Source organism: Corythoichthys intestinalis, chromosome 13, assembly GCF_030265065.1.
Source record: "Corythoichthys intestinalis isolate RoL2023-P3 chromosome 13, ASM3026506v1, whole genome shotgun sequence".
NCBI classification, from domain to species: domain Eukaryota; kingdom Metazoa; phylum Chordata; class Actinopteri; order Syngnathiformes; family Syngnathidae; genus Corythoichthys; species Corythoichthys intestinalis.
This window is the reverse complement of record NC_080407.1, coordinates 3004602-3026662: the sequence shown is the minus strand read 5'-3', so window position 1 is coordinate 3026662 and position 22061 is coordinate 3004602. Positions and strand designations below refer to the sequence as shown.

General features: G+C 38.9%; 1 protein-coding gene and 3 long non-coding RNA genes across 4 annotated transcripts in view; all 4 read left to right on the top strand.

The window, feature by feature from the left end:
* LOC130928851 (G1/S-specific cyclin-D2-like) overlaps positions 1–3327 on the top strand; it is a 63276-nt gene extending 59949 nt beyond the window's left edge. Inside the window, exon 7 of the mRNA XM_057855633.1 lies at positions 1781–3327. Coding sequence (XP_057711616.1) covers positions 1781–1939 — 159 coding nt within the window. The 3' untranslated portion in view covers positions 1940–3327. The remainder of the gene's footprint in view (positions 1–1780) is intronic.
* Positions 3328–8330: 5003 nt separating this feature from the next.
* On the top strand, positions 8331–8727 carry LOC130928365 (uncharacterized). Its single transcript, XR_009066667.1, has 3 exons — positions 8331–8452; positions 8562–8593; positions 8651–8727. It is a non-coding gene; the product is annotated as an uncharacterized LOC130928365 (long non-coding RNA).
* A 684-nt stretch (positions 8728–9411) lies between these two features.
* Positions 9412–10466, top strand: LOC130929246 (uncharacterized). The gene is made up of 3 exons (XR_009066846.1): positions 9412–9644; positions 9715–10338; positions 10398–10466. It is a non-coding gene; the product is annotated as an uncharacterized LOC130929246 (long non-coding RNA).
* Positions 10467–14161: 3695 nt separating this feature from the next.
* Positions 14162–20834, top strand: LOC130929035 (uncharacterized). The gene is made up of 6 exons (XR_009066792.1): positions 14162–15158; positions 15224–15290; positions 15893–17016; positions 18836–18903; positions 19361–19905; positions 20702–20834. It is a non-coding gene; the product is annotated as an uncharacterized LOC130929035 (long non-coding RNA).
* Positions 20835–22061: the final 1227 nt, after the last annotated feature.

The window sequence follows — 22061 nt, the reverse complement described above, 5'->3', positions numbered from 1 at the left end:
ATACATACACACAAAAACACAAACACCTTGAAGTACTGATCACATTTTCTTTTCTTTTTTGTTTTAACCAAAGTCCACGTATACATCAAATGATGACAGGAGGAAAGGAGTAGGGGTCTACTATAAATTCAAGTAGGGCTGCAGCTATCGAATATTTTAGTAATCGAGTAATCGACTGCAACCAGACTAAAAAACCCAAAGTGATGACACATGCTACGACTATTCTTACCAGATGTAGTTGTAGGAAAACTAAGTATGCGACGAACAAAATCTGCAAAAATGTGTATATTTTTTAAATCACAAATAATATTACAGTAGCACCTCTACTTACGAATGTCTCCACATACAGACTTTTCAGGTTAAGACACGCATCAACGGGAAAATGTTGCCTCTTGTTATGAAAGAAATGTCAGGATACGAAACGAAAACATACAGTGTGGCTGGTACTCGCAGCTCCCAGAGTTAACTGAACTAGGGCTGCAGCTATCGAATGTTTTAGTAATCGAGTAATCGACTGAAAATTCTATCGATTAATCGAGTAATCGGATAAAACAAATATAATTTTAGGTGAAGAGCAATTATAAATATACATGAGAAAACAAGACATTTCATCTAATCTTGAACCGTTTTCAGTCAATGTCTTTATTTTCGATGTATATTGTTGAAAACAGCCAACAATTGCATCTCAGATGTCACTAGAATAAAAAAGACTAATTCACTGCTTTCACTCAAAAAACCTTTAGATCTTATTAAAAAAAAAATTATATATACACCTAAAAATGCCTTCAGGCTTGATAACACACATCACTTAAAAGTTAGGATTTTTTCCCCACGTGTTTCAATTGAATTTCTATTTGTGTCAAGCCATTTTTAAGTTCGAGTTAAGTTTTAAGTTTTAAACTGTAAGTCCTGATAGGATTTTGAGTTTTTGCAGTGTTCAAAATAAATGTATGATACAGGCTGTATTGAAGCACATTAGGGACTAGTGCTACTTGGTGTTTTATCCAACAATGACTACTGAGCTAAAATTGATAGTTAGCATGATTGAGTTTTTATTTTACACCCGCATCACTCCACAGCGCTGTTATGTTAAAGCCTGTATGTAAGACACGTTAGCCACGCATCGAAAGTGGTCATAATTAATAGAAACCTAGCCCTCCGCAGGGCTAACGTTACGTGAGCTAGTAACAGTAACGTTAATCTTATTTATTAGCGCTAAGCGCTCTACTGCTTTAAGATGGCGGTTGTTTACTAACGCTGCCCAGCCGCGGCCGAGTCTGTCATTTCGCATCTAGTTCAACATACATGTGATCTCTCTGAGACTCATCAGACGCTACCTGCCACCAACGTAGCATCGTGCGGGCTAGTATTTAGCAACGTCGGCGTCGTTTGTAGCGGCTGTCGGCTGGAGTAAGTTTTTTTTTTTTTTGCTTCTTCCTCTACGCACGTGACATCAGCGCGTTGTCCCGCATTAAAAGTAGTCCGAGCAAAACGTGATGCTTAGAGCTGTCAAAATAAACGATTACTCGAGGTGAGTCAAATTACTCGGATCAGTTTTTAAACTCGTGTTGCTCGAGTTGCTCGAGTATTCGTTTCAGCTCTAAATTCTTTTGAGGGTTGCCTGATACCTCGTATCTTAGTTTTTCTATATGTAACAAACACACTGTATGTCTCTCAAGATAAGTTTTTAGCTCTTGATCGTCAGGATTAAAAAAAAAAAAAAAAAAAAAGTACTCTTTGACTAATTACCGAAAACAATGACTGGAGGTTTCTTTTGCAGGAATGTTTGCGCGAGTGCCAGGAGCAGATCGAGCGCATCTTGGCCGCCAGCCTCAAGCAGTGCTCACGAGCGTCCGACGACGACGCCGGCAGCAAGACGCGAGAGCAACAACAGGATCAGTCCAACACCCCCACGGATGTGCGGGATGTTAACTTGTGAACATTGGCTAACCCGCGTCCGGCAACCGTGTTGACAATCAAGTTATGTTGTTGTTTTGCCGCCTGTTATCAAACGATGTATTTAAGGATCTTGAAACTTGATAGTGCCTTAGGTTTCGCACCCTTTGCCGAGCGGAAGCCTGAATATATTTTCATACTTGAAGAAAAATGTTATACTTTTGACAGCGGCAAAAAAAGTATACTTAGCCGATATTTAGATACTTGTTAGCATTTAAAAAGCTATTCGCGGTTTAAGCGGCGTTGTTCGATAGGTCGGCTGGGCCCGATCTAACAGGAAGCGGCGAGGTCGTTGTTCGGAAAGGCGGAGGATGTCACAATTTGAGGGAGACGGATGCAAGTGAAAAGTGAAAAGTAGACGACGAGGTGGTGATGGCATGTAGTTGAAATAGTTAAGGCCGTGACAGGAACAATATTAATGCACTTTGGAAAAAGGATAAGAATACCGGAGAGTGGAAATTGGTTGTTTTGGTTAGGAGGGTCATTTTTATTTTATTTTTATTTTTAGTTTGTAATAAATTATTTTGGGGTGGGGGGCCGGATTCCCACACGGGGTAATAAGCTGGTGATTCTTTGACGAACAAGAAAAAGGACAGTCATGCATACTTTTAATTGTACTTGAATTGTCGCAGCCCAACCTTTGTTTTTGTAGAACTTACGGTTTTTATTCAACCTTTGTTAAATTGCCATCACGGGTCTTTGCGGTGGGGCTTCAGTGTTCAAAGAAAGACTAAAAACCATACAAGTGCCCCCTCACTACCTGCCCATTTGAGAAATGTGCACAGTTTTGGTTGGTTTGGATGTCATTTCTCTTTGCTGCTACAGAAAAAGCTTTTTTTTTTTTTCTTTTTTTTTTTTTCTCCTCCCTTTAGTCTTAAATTGTGATACACGCGTTTGCTGCTACTATTGATGTTATGTATACTTTACAAATCTGTTGCTTTGTTTTTCTAAGTGGAGGGAGGGAACACCGTTTGATGCGGGACTGGAAGTACTCATGTTTTTATCTGTTGCTGCTTCCGTGTGTTATTTGTATGTGTACCTCAGGTTAATTGGATTGAGCGTTACCTCATCAAAAAGTCACAATTTCAGCCCCCTTTTCCAGAGGGTGCGTACATTTATATAGATAATCAGTTTCAACTGTGCTTTAAATAGCTAGGGAAAACGTGTGGTGCTGCTCCCGTCATGCTTTGCGCTGTACGAGTATCAGAAGACCAAAGTTAAAGGGTTATATTTTGTTTTAAATGTCATTTGTCTCATTTTGGAGGTACCACCAGAGTGTCTGGTGTGATTTTTGGTTCCCTATTGCCCTGCACACGTTGTACCTGTTTTTTTTGTTTTTTTTTACCCCCTCAATAAATTGGCTGAAATGCATCCCGTTTGAATTGACTATACTGAGTTGGTTCAAACCCTGTGTGTACTGGCGGTGGGACATTTTGCGATACAAACCTCACGATAAGACGATGATGGATACATTGGCCAAAATCATTTTTGGGATATTCTACAAGCATATACGTTTTTCCGTCTCACCTAGTGGAGAAGTAGACGCTGTGTCCCTTTTGACCGAGTATTCCAGACAGGAATATTTATAATATGTTAAAAATTTGCGTTTTTTAAATTGTTTTCCCATCACTTTTTAGGGGAATTCTAAATCATGCTGCTTCGGACCGCTATGCTTTTGGCCAAAGATAGTCGTTGAAGGGGAAAAGGTACCGTTCTCGCACACACCATATAATTGTTTGCATTAGTATAACACATTCATTTAACTATAATTTAGGCAGACTTCACTCAGTGGCCTTGAACACAGGAAAGTGAATCACCTTATCGGCACTCATGAGGGGGAAAAGGAAAAATGGTACCGTTTCTCGTAGGCACAGTCTAACTGTTTGCATTACTCGAACAGACGTAATATAATCAGGGAATAGTATGATTTCTCATATTCACTGTAGGACTGCACTAACACACCTAATGTAAAATAAAAAGCACACCATAGTTTAAAGAAACAGAATAGATACACAAAGCCATCTTATCACAGAAGCCCAACGTGGGCGCCACGAGCAAGATTGACGCACCAACTCTGGCAATCAGTCCTCCCGACAAACGAACAAGGACAAAGACTAGCGCGCTTTGTCCTAAAACAAGTAGTGCCAGCCCGGGTAACAAAGTTGATAGCAGGCGCTTGTGACGTCAAGACCAGCGTCGGTCGCTGTGGCAACCACATCCCATCCACGCAAGAACCTAAACAGCCCGAAACCGGCCAGAGAGTGATGATCCCAAAGCAACGCCCGGACACACCTTCGGCCGGCCCACAGACTTAAAAAACACTGGACACTGAGATAAGACATTAGCTGCTCGGAAACATCTGCTATGTAGCCTTGCTTTGGATTCAGCATTGTTCCCTCCGTCTGTTTTTGCCTTGTTTTTGACCATTGTCGACAAATAAATTGTCAACCTGTTTTCGGTGAGTCTTATTTAAACTTTTGAAACATGGAGTCAGTACAAAGGGTTAAAATAAGAGAACGCGTGAAGTTCCGCCTTCCCGGTTAGCGCATGCGAGGCAGCATCGGCCGAGCGGCACTTGTTTTGGCTGTCGCGGTTTCCGTGCGGCTTGGCTGGGAAGGCGAATTTCAACATCGTCCATTGAACACTGTACTCTCGGTGGTGGCTCCAGTCAATGACTGGGAGTGCGCGATACTGCAGAAATGGTTTCAAAACAAAAATCAAAAGAGGAAAGCTCAACAGGAGAGCGGTAGAAAAAGCCAACAGGATGTGACAAAGTCCTTCACAAAGGAAGGTTGGTGTCTCATGTCAGTGAAGCGCTGAAAATTAACCTGTTATCTTAGCCCACTCCAGCCCCACCTGGAACCTCGCGATGTCTCTTGCAAAGCTCGGAAGCGACGTCCCAGCTCACGCCGTAAGAAATACGGAATTTTCCCGGCCTCAATGAGCGACATTCACCTATTCAAAAACATGAATTCCAAATAATGATGGCGTTTTTTGGTATCCTACAGATATTGAAAGTTGGTTTGGAAATGTTCTTTTTTAAAATCTGCTTGAGTCCAGTTTGTCAAATATTTACTGAATTTAGTTCGTCATCCATTGAATTTAGTTTAACAAGGGACCTCGCTGCGGAGCTGTAGCCTATAGTGGAGATCGCAAGTTTCCAGATGGGGCTAAGCCTGCTCCATAATGAAATACTGTAATTGTTTGTTAGCTAGTGTTTGAATGTAAGCTAAATGTGGAACAATCAGTACAGCAGGCAAACCCTTAGCAAGCTCTTCATACTAAAACAGTTGTCTCTGCCCGTGCCTGTTGTAACAGGCGCAACTCTTGTTGCGTCTGGCTCAGCAGCCCTGTCTCCTGACCCCCTTTATGAGCCAGCCTCAACTTTACTTTCAACTGAAGGAGGTGAGTAATTACCTCGAACACTGCCACACCACACATAAAATATCAGTGGTTATTGTTAAGGGTAAACTCCTTATCTAGACAGCTGTGAGAGAATATGTATATTTAGGATAATATATAGAACAATATAGAAGATATTGTTATATGTGTCATTGTATGTACACTACAGAGCCGGGACCATCTTCAGTTTTGTCAGGGACGAGTGTAGAGAGCCAAAAAGACAGTGCTCCTGGCACTGGCTCCACAGATGACAGACTTCAAAGATTTGATCAGGGACTTTGCTCGCCAGAAGGCTCGGCGCTGGGCTCTTGGTGAGTAAGGCTGAGCAAGGGACCATGGATCATGCAGTGACAGCTGTTAAATGTATGGCTACATTAGATCGATACACTTGCTACAGTATGAATACAAGGTCAAAAAATCTGCTGCTCGCTTTGTTCTATAGATGTTCTAAAGATGATATTTTAATTGTGGTTATTGTATACTGTAGTATAGTTAAAATATTTATTCCAAGTCATTCATTATAGTATTTGCTTTGAGAATATTTCTAATATATATTTAGATTTAAAAGATGTCCTTCAGTACATTTCTTATAGATGATATCGGTCTATTTATTACTGCTCTATACGCTGTATGTTTACATAAATATATTTTCATCTTAAATCAATGTAGAAAATACACAAATTAGTGTGTAAAGATTCACTAGAATGCAGTAAATTACGTAGTTGATACTCTAAATTTGTGTGTCTCCCGGCACTGGTGGTGGGGCCCAAAGTGATATCTTTTCATGGGGCCCAAAATTCCTGGCCCCGCCTGGTGAAGGGGTAGTATGGTGGACTTAGAACCCTGATTGAGTGGATTCGAGTTCAGTCAGGGTCTCCATCTAGTGACATTTGCACTATTGACAATAAATGCAGCTTCAAATCTGGAGGTTTTATTTATTTATTTTTTCCCGAACTGTACTGCAATAAGCTGCTGCAGACAAATACGAGGTCCCTGAATACTCACTTCCACCAGCTGGAAATACACACCACACTTGCAACCTCTTACAGTGATGTAAAATGAAAGTAAATCATCAAATAAAAAGTCGCCAACGACGCACTACATTTTTTCCCCGAATATAACGACGTTTTAGATTGAAATGACGTTTATTCACGACGAACGACGACACCACATAAAGCCATCTCGCCTTAGAAGATATCCAATCAACCCCCCCATGGGAAAGCATTTCGCTTACTAGCGCCCTCTTTACTGCCCTCCTGTGGCCACATGGGTAAAAATACGTCACACTGGCTATTAAACCTTGTAATCTTACAGCGATGCAAAATGAAAGTCAATCATCAAATAATAAAGTGGGGATAAAAAGTCACCACTACGCATTACATTTTTCCCCGAACATAAGTCATTTTAGCTCGAAAATGACATTTAACTCATGACGAACAACGACACCACTTAAAGCCATCTCGCCTTATAAGATATCTACTCATTTCTCCCCCATGGGGAAAGCATTTAGCTGACTAGTGCCCGCTCACTGCCCTCCTGTGGTCACTATGGGTATTACATGATACACTCGCTATTTAACCTTGTAACATAATGGTGATGTAAAATGAAAGTAAACAATCGCATAAACGAACGAAAACTGATACCAACTACGTACTAAATTTCTCTGAATATAAGACATTTTAGCTTGAAAACCACGTTTAATTCATTCAAAACGACGACGCCACTTAAAGCCATCTCGCCTTGAAAGATGTCTTATCAACCACATTGGGAAAGCATTTCGCTTCCTGGCGCCCTCTTAACTGCCATCCTGTGGCCACTATGAGTAATTACAGGCCATACTCGTTTTGTAATATTAAAGTGAATGAAATGAAAGTACGGTAAAACAAAAAATTGAAAAGTGAAAACAAGTTACCAACAACGCACTAAATTTTGTCCGGAAAAAAAAAAAAAAAAAAAACACGTTTAATTCATGACGGACGACGACACTTTTAATGCCATCGACGATATCTAATCACCACCCCCCGGGGGTAAGCATTTGGCTTACTAGCGCCCTCTTGACTACCCTCCTGTGGCCCCCATGGGTAATTACACGACGCACTCGCTATGAAATGAATGTAAAATATAAAAATGAATGTAAATAATTAATGTAAATAAACGAATGAAAACAGATACCAACTACGGACTAAATTTATCAGAATATAACAACACATTTTAGCTTGAAAACCAGGTTTTAATTCCTGACAAACGCCAACGACACCACTTAAAGTCCTCTTGCCTTGTAAGATATTGAATCATTTATTATCAATATTAATATATTTCAAAATTGAATGGTCTACTAGTGATACTCATTTCAAGTCTTTTTTAGTCCCCCCCCCCCCTGATTTTTCCCCCTTTATACTGTATTGCTTTTTTGTGCATGCTAGAAATTAAAAAAATAAAATAAACATCATCATCATTCATAGCAGAATGATAAGAGGGGGCACTTGATTGGGCTGCCAGTTAGGGATTGGAGGTCATATTTATCCTATATCTGGCCGTTTAAAAAAAAAAAAAAATCTAATTATGATTAACGGTGACGTCATTACCGGAAACGTATACAAGCTGCAAGTAATTAGGCGGTCCTTTTCAAACCAGCTGCCGGCGTCCCGTCGCCCCCCCGATTACTGAGCTCCACACTTTGGCACAAAGTCTTCACAATTATTCTTTAACCTTCTGATTGCACTTTTTTCGTTCCTATTTCACAGTTTCACACTAAATCCCGTTTTGCGCGCGCTCGAAGCTGGCAGCGTGGTTTTTAAAATGTTTGCAGGACCTTCCGATCGCAACTTTTTTCGTTTCTACTTGACGCCAATTTACGATTTGAGCGTGGTAAAAGCTCACCAGTGTAATGTTGAAAAAGTTTGCAGGACTGCGGCCTCGACGCGGAGCGAGCGAAGGGCTTGCCAAAGCGAGGACCACAAACGAAGGCCCTCGTTTAATTGAATGAGGTACAAATTTAAATACGTCGAATCAATGTTATGTGCGCGTATTTAACTCCCATATGGATGGACGCCAACATTTCCGACATCTGATCAAGAGCGCCATTTGACAGCAGGTAAACTAATCAAGTTTAGTTTGAATTTTTGTTCTCATCTTAAGGCGAATGGGCATTTAGATTCTACGATCGAATGAGTTTACCAATTGTTTTACCTTTTCTGTTGCAGGCCACTGTCAAGATGTCCGCTTCTAATTACAGGTAAAACAAGCAAATACACCAACGCTTGCAAATCTTTTTATTTTAATGTTTTAACAGAGTCGTCAGCCTCAAGCAGCAGAAGCGAGCGTCGGTGTCAAACGACACAGAGTGCGACGATACTGCAGCAATCCAGGGAATGTTCAGCTTTCAGTTGTCATTTGAAAGAAAAACTAAGCTAATGTACTAGTACGACTGCAGCTTTGGATTAAATTAGTTGGGTTGTTTTCCTACAATTGGTTAAAAAAATTGCATGAACAACTACAAAATTTATGCCACTTGGACGGCAGTCCAGTCCTTTTTAACCAGGAGGGTTTCTGGCCAGTCGTCCTGGTCAAATGGATTTGGACGTTTTTTGCCGTCAACGGCAGATTTGGCAAAAGCTGCTTTTGTACTGGTGACAGAACTAGGTGTTTAATTAACCAATTAACAAGTGTTAGTATTCTGAGTATAGCTACGTAAGTTGTAAAATACAATATATATATATATATATATATATATATTTCTCCTAAATATGTATTTTACCTATATTTGTTGTTATAACAATGACTCGTGTCCAAGAGCAGACTGCCACCGTTGAGTAGCTTTTATTCATTTTCAAGCAACGTAAAGCTGCTCCACCAGCTTTTACTTCCGGTCTCCAGTCATGTGAATTTGCATATTAAGCTAAATATTTAGTTCCGACCAGTCCCTGATTTAACATTTAGGATATTGGATATAAATTTAAGATTTAAATATGTAGTTCTGGATTTAAAAAATCAGGTCCAAAACTTAATTAAAAATATTTAAGTTGCTAAATAATGTTGTAAAAGTGCAAAAAAAAGTGACTCTAAAAATTTCTCACCATTTAAACACTGTGTGGCGCTAAATGTGAGAAAATGTTGTATTTTACAGCATGTGCTGCTTTACAAACGGCGCCCAATCGGCTGGGGTCACCCTATGCAGAGTCCTGACCACCCTGGATGGACCTCAACCCGATGCAACCACTGCATCACAGCTGCTCCCGACGTGCAGAACCTTTCCTGCTCTGCGACTGCACTTCCGGACACTAGATGTACACACATCCTGCGCGCACACCCGGCTATTTTATTTGCTCTTGTTGCAATTTTATTTTTTTTTATTAGGAGTGTCTGTCAAAAGCAGATGGAGCACATCCAAGCCTCAAGCAGGAGAAGCAAGTGTCCTCCAACGACAGCGTGCGACGACACTGCAGCAATACAGGGAATGTTACTTTCAGTTGTCATTTAAAAGAAAATCTAACCTATTGAAATGTACTAGTCGTACTGCAACTGCTTCATCAAAGCATTAAATTAGCCACTGTTTTCCTACAATTGGTTGAAAAAAAAAAAAAGTTAATTCCAATAAAAAAATATAGTGCACGATCTTGTTTCAGTGCCATTGAAAGTGATGGATCTCCAATCCATTTTGACTGGGAGGGTGTTGGCCAGCCTTCCCAGTTTCATGGATTGGACTTTTGCTTTTTTTTCAAATAACGAGTGGATGATTATCCATTTAATATTCGTGAATAGCATTGGTTTAAATCATGAATGAAATGCAAATAAAGTATCACAAAATGTTCCAAGGACAATGGAAACATTGATGCATATACTTTTTCAGGAGCATCAATCTCCAATGATGCCGAACGCAACGGCGGGATCGGTCCAACTCGCCCAGCCACAGTCGACCTGATCTGGGGATAACTTCACTTAATATCAGGGTTCATTTTTAAACCGCTACCACCTCTGCTGGTAAAGTCATCTCAAATTTCCTGATTCCTGGCTTTTATGCAGCTTCACTTTGTTTTCAGGATAACCTAGTGACATGAGCCTGTTCGCATTTCCAAAACGGTCCAGGTTGGATGGATCGCATCAACAGGTATGTCAAACTGAGCCTGTAGTTGTCTTTGAAATAAATGGTATAATTCACCAAGTTGATAAAATTTACTTGTATGACAACTGCTTTATACTTAGTGCATTAAATTAGCTGGTGTATTTTCTACAATTGGTTGATAAAATAACATACAATATTATTTGCATAATGCAGAATGATGTCTGTAGAGAACGGTCCTGTTTCATTGCCTTTGACGAAGAAAGGCATCCAATCAGTTTTAATCAGGAGGGTTTTTGGCCGGTCCTCCCGTCTTTTGCTGTCAACGGTAGATTGGTTTTACAAAAGCTGCTCTAGCAAAAAGGAATTTTGTACTGTTGAGAGACAAAACTGTGTATATTAATCCAATTTACAGTGTTAGTATCTTGAGTATACTCCTAAGTTGTAAAATACAAAGTATATATAGCATGAATATGGCATAATATAACTAAATTCATATGTGGTTCCAGGAGTGTTGATACAAGAGCAGATTGAGCACGTCCAAGCCGCCAGCCTCAAGCCGGAGAAGCGAGTGTCAGTCTCCAATGACTCCAAACGCGACGACACTGCAGCAATTCAGGGAATGTTAAGCTTTCAGTTGCATTTAAAAGAAAAATCACTAAGTTAATATGTATTAGTGCTACTGCTCGTGCTTAATCTATGCATAAAATTAGCTGGTTTTGCTACAATTGGTAGGAAAAACGGTTAATTGGATTAAAAAAACAAAAACAAAACTTGTATAGTGAATGATCCCGTTTCAGTGCCATTGAAAGAGACTGAAGTCCGATCCAATTTCACCGGGAGGGTTCTGGCCAGTCCTCCCGGTCAAATGGTTTGGGCTTCTTTTACAGTCAACTGCAGATAGGTTTTACAAAAGCTTTTAGAATAAGTAGGGATTTGTTGACACTGACAGAACAAAGTTTATATTTAACCAAACAGAGTTAATTTTTAAAATGAATCACGTTAAAATATTTGGCGCATTTAACGCACATGCCCCGCTCGGATTAAAATGTCATTTCCGCTTGATACTTGTTTTTTTGGTGTTTGGCGCCCTCTGCTGGCGCTTGGGTCCAAATGATTTTGTGGGTTTTAGCACAATAAGTGAGCATTGTGTAATTATTGACATCAACAATGGCAAGCTACTAGTTTATTTTTTGATTGAAAATTTTACAAATTTTATTAAAACGAAAACATTAAGAGGGGTTTTTAATATAAAATTTCTAACTTGTACTAACATTTATCTTTTTAGAAGTACAAGTCTTTATCCATGGATCGATTTAACAGAATGTTAATAATGTTAATGCCATTTTGATTTATTATAAACAGTACTTGTTTCTATTCCAATTTACAGAAAAATAGGGCATATTTTATAGATGGTTTGAATTGCGATTACAATTTTTAAGCTGTGATTAACTCGATTAACAAATTTGAATCATTTGACAGCCCTAGTAAAAATATATGATTAGCCCATTAATATTTGTGAATATTATTGGTTTAAATCATGAATGAAATGCAAATAAAGTATCACACAATGTTCCAAGGAAAATAGAAACATTGATGCGTATACTTTTCCAGGAGCATCAATCTCCAATGATGCCGAACGCAACGGCGGGATCGGTCCAACTCGCCCAGCTACCGTCGACCTGATCTGGGGACAACTTAATATCAAGGTTCATTTTTAAACCGCTACCACCTCTGCTGGTAAAGTCATCTCAAATTTCCTGATTCCCGGCGTTTACGCAGCTTCACTTTGTTTTCAGGATAACCTAGTGACATGAACCTGTTCGCATTTCCAAAACGGTCCAGGTTGGATGGATCGCATCAACAGGTATGTCAAACTGAGCCTGTAGTTGTCTGAAAAAAAAGGTATAATTCACCAAGTTGATGAAATGTACTTATATGACAACTGCTTAATACTTAGTGCATTAAATTAGCTGGTGTATTTTCCTACAATTGGTTGATAAAATAACATACAATATTTGCATAATGCAGAATGATGTATGTAGAGAACGGTCCTGTTTCATTGCCTTTATTTTTGTTGCACTTCAAGTGTAGGATAAATCTGTTGCTGGTGAGGTGCAATAAATATTACTAGGTTCTATACCACAACTACCTGTCCTCTATTCAACTGACTCGAATACTGCTCAGAAAATTTCAAATTCTTTGACATACAACAACTTTTTAAAGTAACGGAAAAATTACTTTCTCTGGTAACTAGTAACTTTTACTAGAGTAATTCAGTTACTCAGTTAATTTTTGGAAGTGAGTATAACTAATTTTTTAAAGTAACGTGCCAAACATGATGGATGATGATGATTGTTTCCAGGAGTGTTGGTGCAAGAGCAGATTGAGCACATCCAAGCCGCCAGCCTGAAGCAGGAGAAGCGAGTGACGTCTCCAACGATGTCAAGCGCGACGACACGACCGCAATCCAGGGAATGTTCAGCTTTCAGTTGTCATTTAAAAGAAAAAAATCCACTAGGCTAATAAAATGCACTCGTACTACTGCAACTGCTTAATCTATGCATTAAATTAGCTGGTTTTGCTGCTAACATTGTTAATCGGATAAAAAAAAAAAAAAACAATGTATATAGTGAATGATCCTGTTTCAGTGCCATTGAAAGACAGCAGTCCGATCCAATTTAACCGGAAGGGTTTCTGGCCAGTCCTCCCGGTCAAATGCATCGGACATCTCTTGCTGTCAATGGCAGATTTGACAAAAGCTGTTGGAATAAGTACGGATTTTGTATTGTTGACAGTGACAAAGTGTATATATAACAAGTGTTAATAATGCATGTTTCCAGGAGTGTTGGCCTAGGAGAAGAATGAGCACATCCAAGCAGGGCGAGCGTCTGTCTGAAACGACAACGAGTGAGATGACACTGCAGCAATCCAGGGAACGTTATTATCAGTTGTCATTTAAAACAAAAAATACCTCAGCTGCTAATGTACTAGTACGACTGCAGCTGCTTAATCTTTGCAGTAAATTTGTTGGCTTGTTTTCCTACAATTGGTTAAAAAATGTTAATTGAATGAGTAAATACAAAATTTATATAGTGAACGATACCATTTCAGTGCCACTTGGACGGCAGTCTAATCCTTTTTAACCAGGAGGGTTTCTGGCCTGTCCTCCCAGTCAAATGGATTTGGATGTCTTTTGCCATCTATGGCATATTTGCCAAAAACTATTAGATTAAGTGGGGCTTTACTGGTGACAGAACTAGGTGTATAATTAACCAATTAACAACAGTGTTAGTATCCTGAGTATATATACATAAATGTTGTAAAATACAATGGATATATTGCATGACTATGGCAAAACATAACTAGATTAATATAGTTCCAGGAGTTCAATGGCAGAGCCAGGGGTGGTTGGGAGGATGCAGAGTTCCGGCCACCCTGGATGGACTCCAACCCGTTGCAACCACGGCGTAACAGCTGTTACGGACGTGCGGAACCTTTCCTGCTCTGCAACTGCACTTCCGGACACAAGATGTAAACACAACCTGCGCACGCATTTTATTTGCTGTTGTTGCTATATTATTTATTTTATTAGTGTCTGTGCAAAAGCAGATGGAGCACATCCAAGCCTCAAGCAGGAGAAGCAAGTGTCCTTCTCCAACGACGGAGTGTACCGACACTGCAGCAAACCAGGGAATGTTACTTTCAGTTGTCATTTAAAAAAAAATCTGAGCTATTAAAATGTACTAGTCCTACCAGCCACTGTTTTCCTACAATTGGTTGAAAAAATGTGTTAATTCCATAAAAAACAAAACTTAATATAGTGAACGATCCCGTTTCAGTGCCATTGACCGTGATGGATGTCCAATCCATATGACTGGGAGGGTGTTGGCCAGCCTTCCCAGTTTCATGGATCAGACGTTTTTTTTAAAAAAAAATTTTGGCATTTTTTTCAAACGCAAAAATTAGGGCTGTCAAAATCATCGTGTTAACGGGCGTTAATTTAAATCACGTTAAAATATTTGACGCATTTAACGCACATGCCCCGCTCAGATTAAAATGACAGCAAAGTGTCATTTCTGCTTGTTACTTGTTTTTTGGTTTTGCCGCCATCTGCTGACGCTTGGGTGTGCCTGATTTTATGGGTTTCAGCACCATAATTATTGACATCAACAATGGCGGGCTACTAGTTTTTTTTTTGATTGAAAGTTTTACAAACTTTATTAAAATGAAAACATTAAGAGGGGTTATAATTGAAAATTTCTTTAACTTGTACATTTATCTTTTAAGAACTGCAAGTCTCTATCCATGGATTGCTTTAACAATGTTAATGCCATCTTGTTGATTTATTATAATAAATACAGGACTTGTTTCCATTCCAACAATAATTTACAGAAAAATGGCATATTTTATAGATGGTTTGAATTGCGATTAATCACAGCTTAAAAATTAATCTTAATTAACTATTAAATTTTAATGGTTTGACAACCCTAGTAAAAATGTATGATTAGCCCATTAATATTTGTGAATATCATTGGTTTAAACCATGAATGAAATGTAAATCTCAAAATGTTCCAAGAACAATATAAACATATTGATGCATATACTTTTCCAGGAGCATCAATCTCTAATGATGCCGAACGCAACGGCGGGATTGGTCCAACTCTCCCAGCTACTGTCGACCTGATCTGGGGACAACTTCACTTCCATCAAGGTTCCTTTTTGAACCGCTACCACCTCGGTCGGTAAAAAGTCATCTCAAATTTCCTGATTCCCGGCGTTTATGCAGCTTCACTTTGTTTTCAGGAGAACCTAGTGACAGGAGCCTCTTCCATTTCCAAAACGGTCCAGGTTGGATGGATAGCGTCAACGGGTATGACAAAATGAGGCTACTGTTGTCATAAAAAAAGTGTAATTCACCAGGTTGATGAAATGTATGAATACAACTGTTTAAAACTCGGTGCATTAAATTAGCTGGTGTATTTCCGTGGGTATGAGTGTGTGCGTGAATGGTTTGTTTCTTTGTGCCCTGCGATTGGCTGGCAGCCAGTTCAGTCCCCTGCCTACTGCCCGTAGTTAGCTGGGATAGGCTCCAGCACCTCCGTGACCCTCGTGAAGAAAAGCGGCATGGAAAATGAATGAATGATTTTCCTACAATAACATACATTAATGTTAGTTGCATAATACAGAATGATGTATGTAGTGAACGGTCCTGTTTCAGTACCTTTGACGAAGAAAGGCATCCGATCAGTTTTAATCGGGAGGGTTTCTGGCCAGTACTCCCGTCTTTTGCTGTCAACGGTAGATTGGTTTTACAAAAGCTGCTACAGCAAAAAAAATTTGTACTGTTGAGAAACAAAACAGTGTGTATTAAACCAATTTACAGTGTTAGTATCTTGAGTATACTTGTTGTAAAATGTTGTAAACTACAATGTATATATGGCAAAATATAACTAGATTCATATGTGGTTCCAGGAGTGTTGGTACAAGAGCAGATTGAGCACATCCAAGCCGCCAGCCTCAAGCAGGAGAAGCAAGTGTCCTCCTCCACAGACAGAGCGCGACGACACTGCAGCAATCAAGGGAATGTTAAGCTTTCAGTTTTCATTTAAAAGAAAGAAATCTCAGCTATTGAAATGTACTAGTCCTACCAGCCATTGTTTTCCTACAATTGGTTGAAAAAATAGTGTGTTAATTCCATAAAAAAAACCCCAAAACTTAATACAGTGAACGATCCCATTTCAGTGCCACTGACCGTGATGGATGTCCAATCCATATGACTGGGAGGGTGTTGGCCAGCCTTCCCAGTTTCATTGATCGGACATTTAAAAAAAAAAAAAAAAAATTAAATGCAAAAATTAAGGCTGTCAAAATTATCGCGTTAACGGGCGTTAATTTAAATCTCGTTAAAATATTTGACTAACGCACATGCTCCACTCAGATTAAAATGACTGCAAAGTGTCATTTCCGCTTGTTACTTGTTTTTTGGCGATTTTCCGCCCTCTGCTGGCGCTTGGGTGCGACTGATTTTATGGGTTTCAGCACCATAATTATTGACATCAACAATGGCGAGCTAGTTTATTTTTTGATAAATTTTACAAACTTTCTTAAAACGAAAACATCAAGAGGGGTTTTAACATAAAATTCCTATAACTTGTACTAACATTTGTCTTTTAAGAACTAAGTCTATCCATGGATTGCTTTAACAGAATGTTAATGCCATTGTTTTGTTATAATACAATACTTGTTTCCATTCCAACAATAATTTACAGAAAAATATGGCATATTTTATAGATGGTTTGAATTGCGGTTAATTACAATTTTTAAGCTGTGATTAACTCGATTAAGAAATTTTCATCATTTGACAGCCCTATTAAAAATGTATGATTAGCCCATTAATATTTGTGAATAGCATTAGTTTAAGTCATGAATGAAATGCAAATAAAGTATCACAAAATGTTCCAAGGACAATAGAAACATTGATGCATATACTTTTCCAGGAGCATCAATCTCCAATGATGCCAAACGCAACGGCGGGATCGGTCCAGCTCCCCCAGCTACCGTCGACCTGATCTGGGGACAACTTCACTTATATCAAGGTTCCTTTTTAAACCGCTACCACCTCGGCTGGTAAAAAGTCACCTCAAATTTCCTGATTCCTGGCGTTTATGCAGCTTCACTTTGTTTTCAGGAGAACTTAGTGACAGGAGCCTCTTCCCATTTCCAAAACGATCCAGGTTGGATGGATAGCATCAACGGGTATGTCAAAATGAGCCTGTTGTCATTAAAACAATAATAATTCACCAAGATGATGAAATGTATGACTACAACTGCTTAATACTCAGTGCATTAAATTAGCTGGTGTATTTTCCTACAATAACATACAATATTGTTAGTTGCATAATACAGAACGATGTATGTAGTGAACGGTTCAGTTTCAGTACCTCTGACAAAGAAAGGCATCTGATCAGTTTTAATCGGGAGGGTTTCTGGCCAGTCAATTTGATGTCAATGGTAGCTTGGTTTTACAAAAGCTGCTATAGCAAAAAGGAATTTTGGACTGTTGAGACAAAACTGTGTATATTAAACCAATTTACTGTTAGTATCTTGAGTATACTCATAAGTTGTAAAATACAATGTATATATTGCATGAATATGGCAAAATATAACTAGATTCATATGTGATTCCAGGAGTGTTGGTACAAGAGCAGATTGAGCACATCCAAGCCGCCAGCCTCAAGCAGGAGAAGCAAGTGTCCTCCTCCACAGACAGAGCGTGACGACACTGCAGCAATCAAGGGAATGTTAAGCTTTCAGTTTTCATTTAAAAGAAAGAAATCTCAGCTATTGAAATGTACTAGTCCTACCAGCCATTGTTTTCCTACAATTGGTTGAAAAAATAGTGTTAATTCCATTAAAAAAACAAAAAAACCCAAAACTTAATATAGTGAACGATCCCATTTCAATGCCACTGACCGTGATGGATGTCCAATCCATATGACTGGGAGGGTGTTGGCCAGCCTTCCCAGTTTCATGGATCGGACGTTTTTTTTTTTTTTTTTTTTTAAATAATGCAAAAATTAGGGCTGTCAAAATTATCGCGTTAACGGGCGTGAATTTAAATCACGTTAAAATGTTTGACTCATTTCATGCACATGCCCCGCTAAGATTAAAATGAAAGCAAAGTGTCATTTCCGCTTGTTACTTGTCTATTTTGGTGTTTTGCTGCCCTCTGCTGGCGCTTCGGTGCGACTGATTTTATGGGTTTCAGCACCGAAATTGTTATTGACATCAACAACGGCGAGCTACTAGTTTTTTTGAAAGTTTTACAAATTTTATTGAAATGAAAACATTAAGAGGGGTTTTAATATAAAATTTCTATAACTTTTAAGAACTGCAAGTCTTTCTATCCATGGATTGCTTGAACAATGTTCATTTTAATGCCATCTTGTTGATTTATTGTTATAATACAGTACGTACTTGTTTCCATTCCAACAATAATTTACAGAAAAATAGGGCATATTTTATAGATGGTTTGAATTGCGATTAATTACTTTTTAAGCTGTGATTAACTATTAAATTTTAATGGTTTGACAGCCCTAGTAAAAATGTATGATTAGCCCATTAATATTTGTGAATATCATTGGTTTAAATCATGAATGAAATGCAAATAAAGTATCACACAATGTTCCAAGGAAAATAGAAACATTGATGCGTATACTTTTCCAGGAGCATCAATCTCCAATGATGCCAAACGCAAGGGTGGGATTGGTCCAACTTTCCCAGCAACTGTCGACCTGATCTGGGGACAACTTCACTTACATCAAGGTTCCTTTTTAAACCGCTACCCCCTCGGCTGGTAAAAAGTCATCTAAAATTTCCTGATTCCTGGCGTTAATGCAGCTTCTTTGTTTTCAGGAGAACCTAGTGGTAGGAGCCTCTTCCCATTTCCAAAACGGTCCAGGTTGGATGGATAGCATCAACGGGTATGTCAAAATGAGCCTGTTGTCAAAAAAAAAAAACCCGTATAATTCACCAAGTTGATGAAATGTACTTGTATGACTGCAACTGCTTAATACTCAGCGCATTAAATTAGCTGGTGTATTTTCCTACAATTGGTTGATTAAAATAACATACAATATTATTTGCATAATGCAGAATGTTGTATGTAGAGAACGGTCCTGTTTCATTGCCTTTGACGAAGAAAGGCATCCGATCAGTTTTAATCAGGAGGGTTTTTGGCCAGTCCTCCCGTCTTTAGCCGTCAACGGCAGATTGATTAGAGCAGCTGGTAGAACAAAAAGGAATTTTGTACTGTTGAGAGACAAAACTGTATTTTCAATTTAGTGTTTGTATCTTGAGTATACCCATAACAGTTGTAAAATACAAAGTATATATTGCATGAATATGGCAAAATATAACTAAATTTATATGTGGTTCCAGGAGTGCTGGTACAAGAGCAGATTGAGCACGTCCAAGCAGCCAGCCTCAAGCAGGAGAAGCGAGTGTTGGTCTCCAATGACGCCGAGCAAGATGACACTGCAGCAATCCAGGGAATGTTAAGCTTTCAGTTGTCATATAAAACGGGGGGAGCACAAATCTAATAAGTACTATTGCAATGGCTTAATCTATGCATTAGCTATAAAAAAAAAATGTTAATGCCATTAAAAAACTGCAAAATGTTTAGTCAACGGTCCTGTTTCAGTGCCATTGACGGCAGTCTGATCCAATTTAACTGGGAGGGGTCTGGCCAACCCTCCCAGTCAAATGGATCGGACGTCTTTTGCCATCAGCGGTATTTTTATTATATATTTTTTAAACAAAAGCTTAGAATAAGTAGGACTTTTGACGGTCGTGGAAATTTTACCATATTCTACCTATTCGGGTTCATAAGACATGTTTTTCCAGGAGTGTTGGCCCAAGAGCAGATTGAACATGTCCGAGCTGTGAGCCTCAAGCAGGAGAAGCGAGAGTCAGTCTTTTGCTGTGTAAGTTGGGCAATTGTTCATTTGTTGTACATAAATAAAAAATTTTTTTTTTTGAATCAATTTTTTTATATATATATATATATATATACTGTGTGAGGCTTTTCTCAGGTATTTTAATTTTTTGTTCCTTATCCGATTATTCGAACGAAATAGTTCATCGATTAATCGACCGCTCAAATCTATTTCAAATGAACGAATGTTCCCAGTCTAAATTTATTGGGTGTTGAGCACAGTCAGTGGCAGACTTAGTTACCTCAGACACGATTTATAATGGAAGATTTTAGTAGCAACCCCCCACCCCCCAAACGTTATCTTTTTAAAACAATATCTCGATTCTTGGCAGGAGCATATCGATAACCTTTTGGAACACAAAGTATGCCGATAAATCACCATTTCGATATTTTGTCACCCCTATTATCTGCATTTCACCTGTGTGACATTAAATTTTGGGAGACCAGAAGAGTCACCGAGAGCACACCCTGATTGTAAATGTTGCAGTTTGTCAAAGATTGAGTATTCAAAAGCCTTACTCTCAATAAAAGTGAATTTAGTCAAAAAGCAAGTCTCTCCATTTTGAGTATAAAAATAGAACTGCTAAACATTGCTTTTAAAAAGCCTTTGAATAACTATGGAGGACCAGTAGTACCAATGTGAATTAGGTATTAAAATGTTAATTTTAGAATATTTCATTGTTTCAATATTGTTACATCTTACAAAGACTAGGGCAATTTTTGTCTGCCCCAAAAAAAAATGGTTTGCCAAATATATTTTTAAACGAATGCTATTTGTTGGTCAGGAGGAAGAAAGGACGCGGAGTTCACCGGACAGAATCTTCTCAACAATGCGGCCTACTCAAGGAACTCACTAATAGACAACATTGCATAAGGGCCATGCAATTAATAACTTTTGGGAAGATAATTCATGTGAAAAAGGAAAAGCTCATGTAATGTGATGTATGCAACTCTAACATGTTTGATTGTGCGTCTTTAGCTGTATGGGGGACGGGAAAATGATAAGCATGTTTCTCCCGTCTGCCCTTGTCTGTCTTCGGTTCTTTCTTCCTTCGGGCATATCATTTTGTAATTGTCAATGATACCGATGATGGATATTTCATTGATTCAAAGCGAGGCGGTTTTAATTTTCAGAGAAATAAAATTAGGAATATAGAATGTATACACAATGAAATCTTGAGCTATGAACATCTAATTTTTTTCTGTAGTGTATTTTTGAAAATGTGCAAATTTGGGTCCTCCTTTTTCATTTGAGCTTAGATTGCTTTTGAATGCTCATCTTTCAGAGCCATTGACGGTGCTTGATGTCCGATCCGTTTAGCATTATTTGCTCATGTTTAACAGCATTATTCAATGCTCATTGAGCATGTCATCAAACAATGTTGTTTTAGTGCAATTGACAGTGATGGACATCCAAGCTGTTTTGACCAGCAGGCGGCTGGCCAGGCCTCCCAGTCAAGGAGTTAATCGTACAACTCACATTAACATCTTCTAGTGTTATACAGTGGTCTGTCTTATTTCGAGTATGTCGTCGATTGACGAGTTACATATGTTGGCTGTCAAAAATATTGTGTGTCCAGGTACCAAGTCCACTGTAGTTATTAGTATGCACTAGTCACTGTAAAAATTGAGTTTTACAGAATATATCCGCTTTGTCTATTGTCAACCATGGCAGTCAATGAGTCCTCTAAGTCTGTTCATACATGAAGAAAAGCTATATTCTTTGACAATAAAACGAACTTTGGCCATGAGTTACAGAAATGTTCAAATTGTAGCACAGGAGCAATGTTTTAAATGACCAACCTGTTAATGGATTTGTGCTTAAGGTGTAATTTTAGGCTTTAAAAAAAAAGTTTGTTCAAATATGCAGCTGGTGTGTCTGATGCTAATGACAATCCAAACATTTGGAAAATTGGTGCGCAAGGAGCGCAAGGAGCGCAAGGAGCGCAAGGAGCGCAAGGAGCGCAAGGAGCGCAAGGAGCGCAAGGAGCGCAAGGAGCGCAAGGAGCGCAAGGAGCGCAAGGAGCGCACTTCACTGTTCTACAAGAACAAACCGGTATATTATATAGTGGGGAAGCACAGGAATTGAATCTACTGACTTTTAAGCCCAGTTTATTACCACTGGACTGTAGAGAAGTGGTGCAC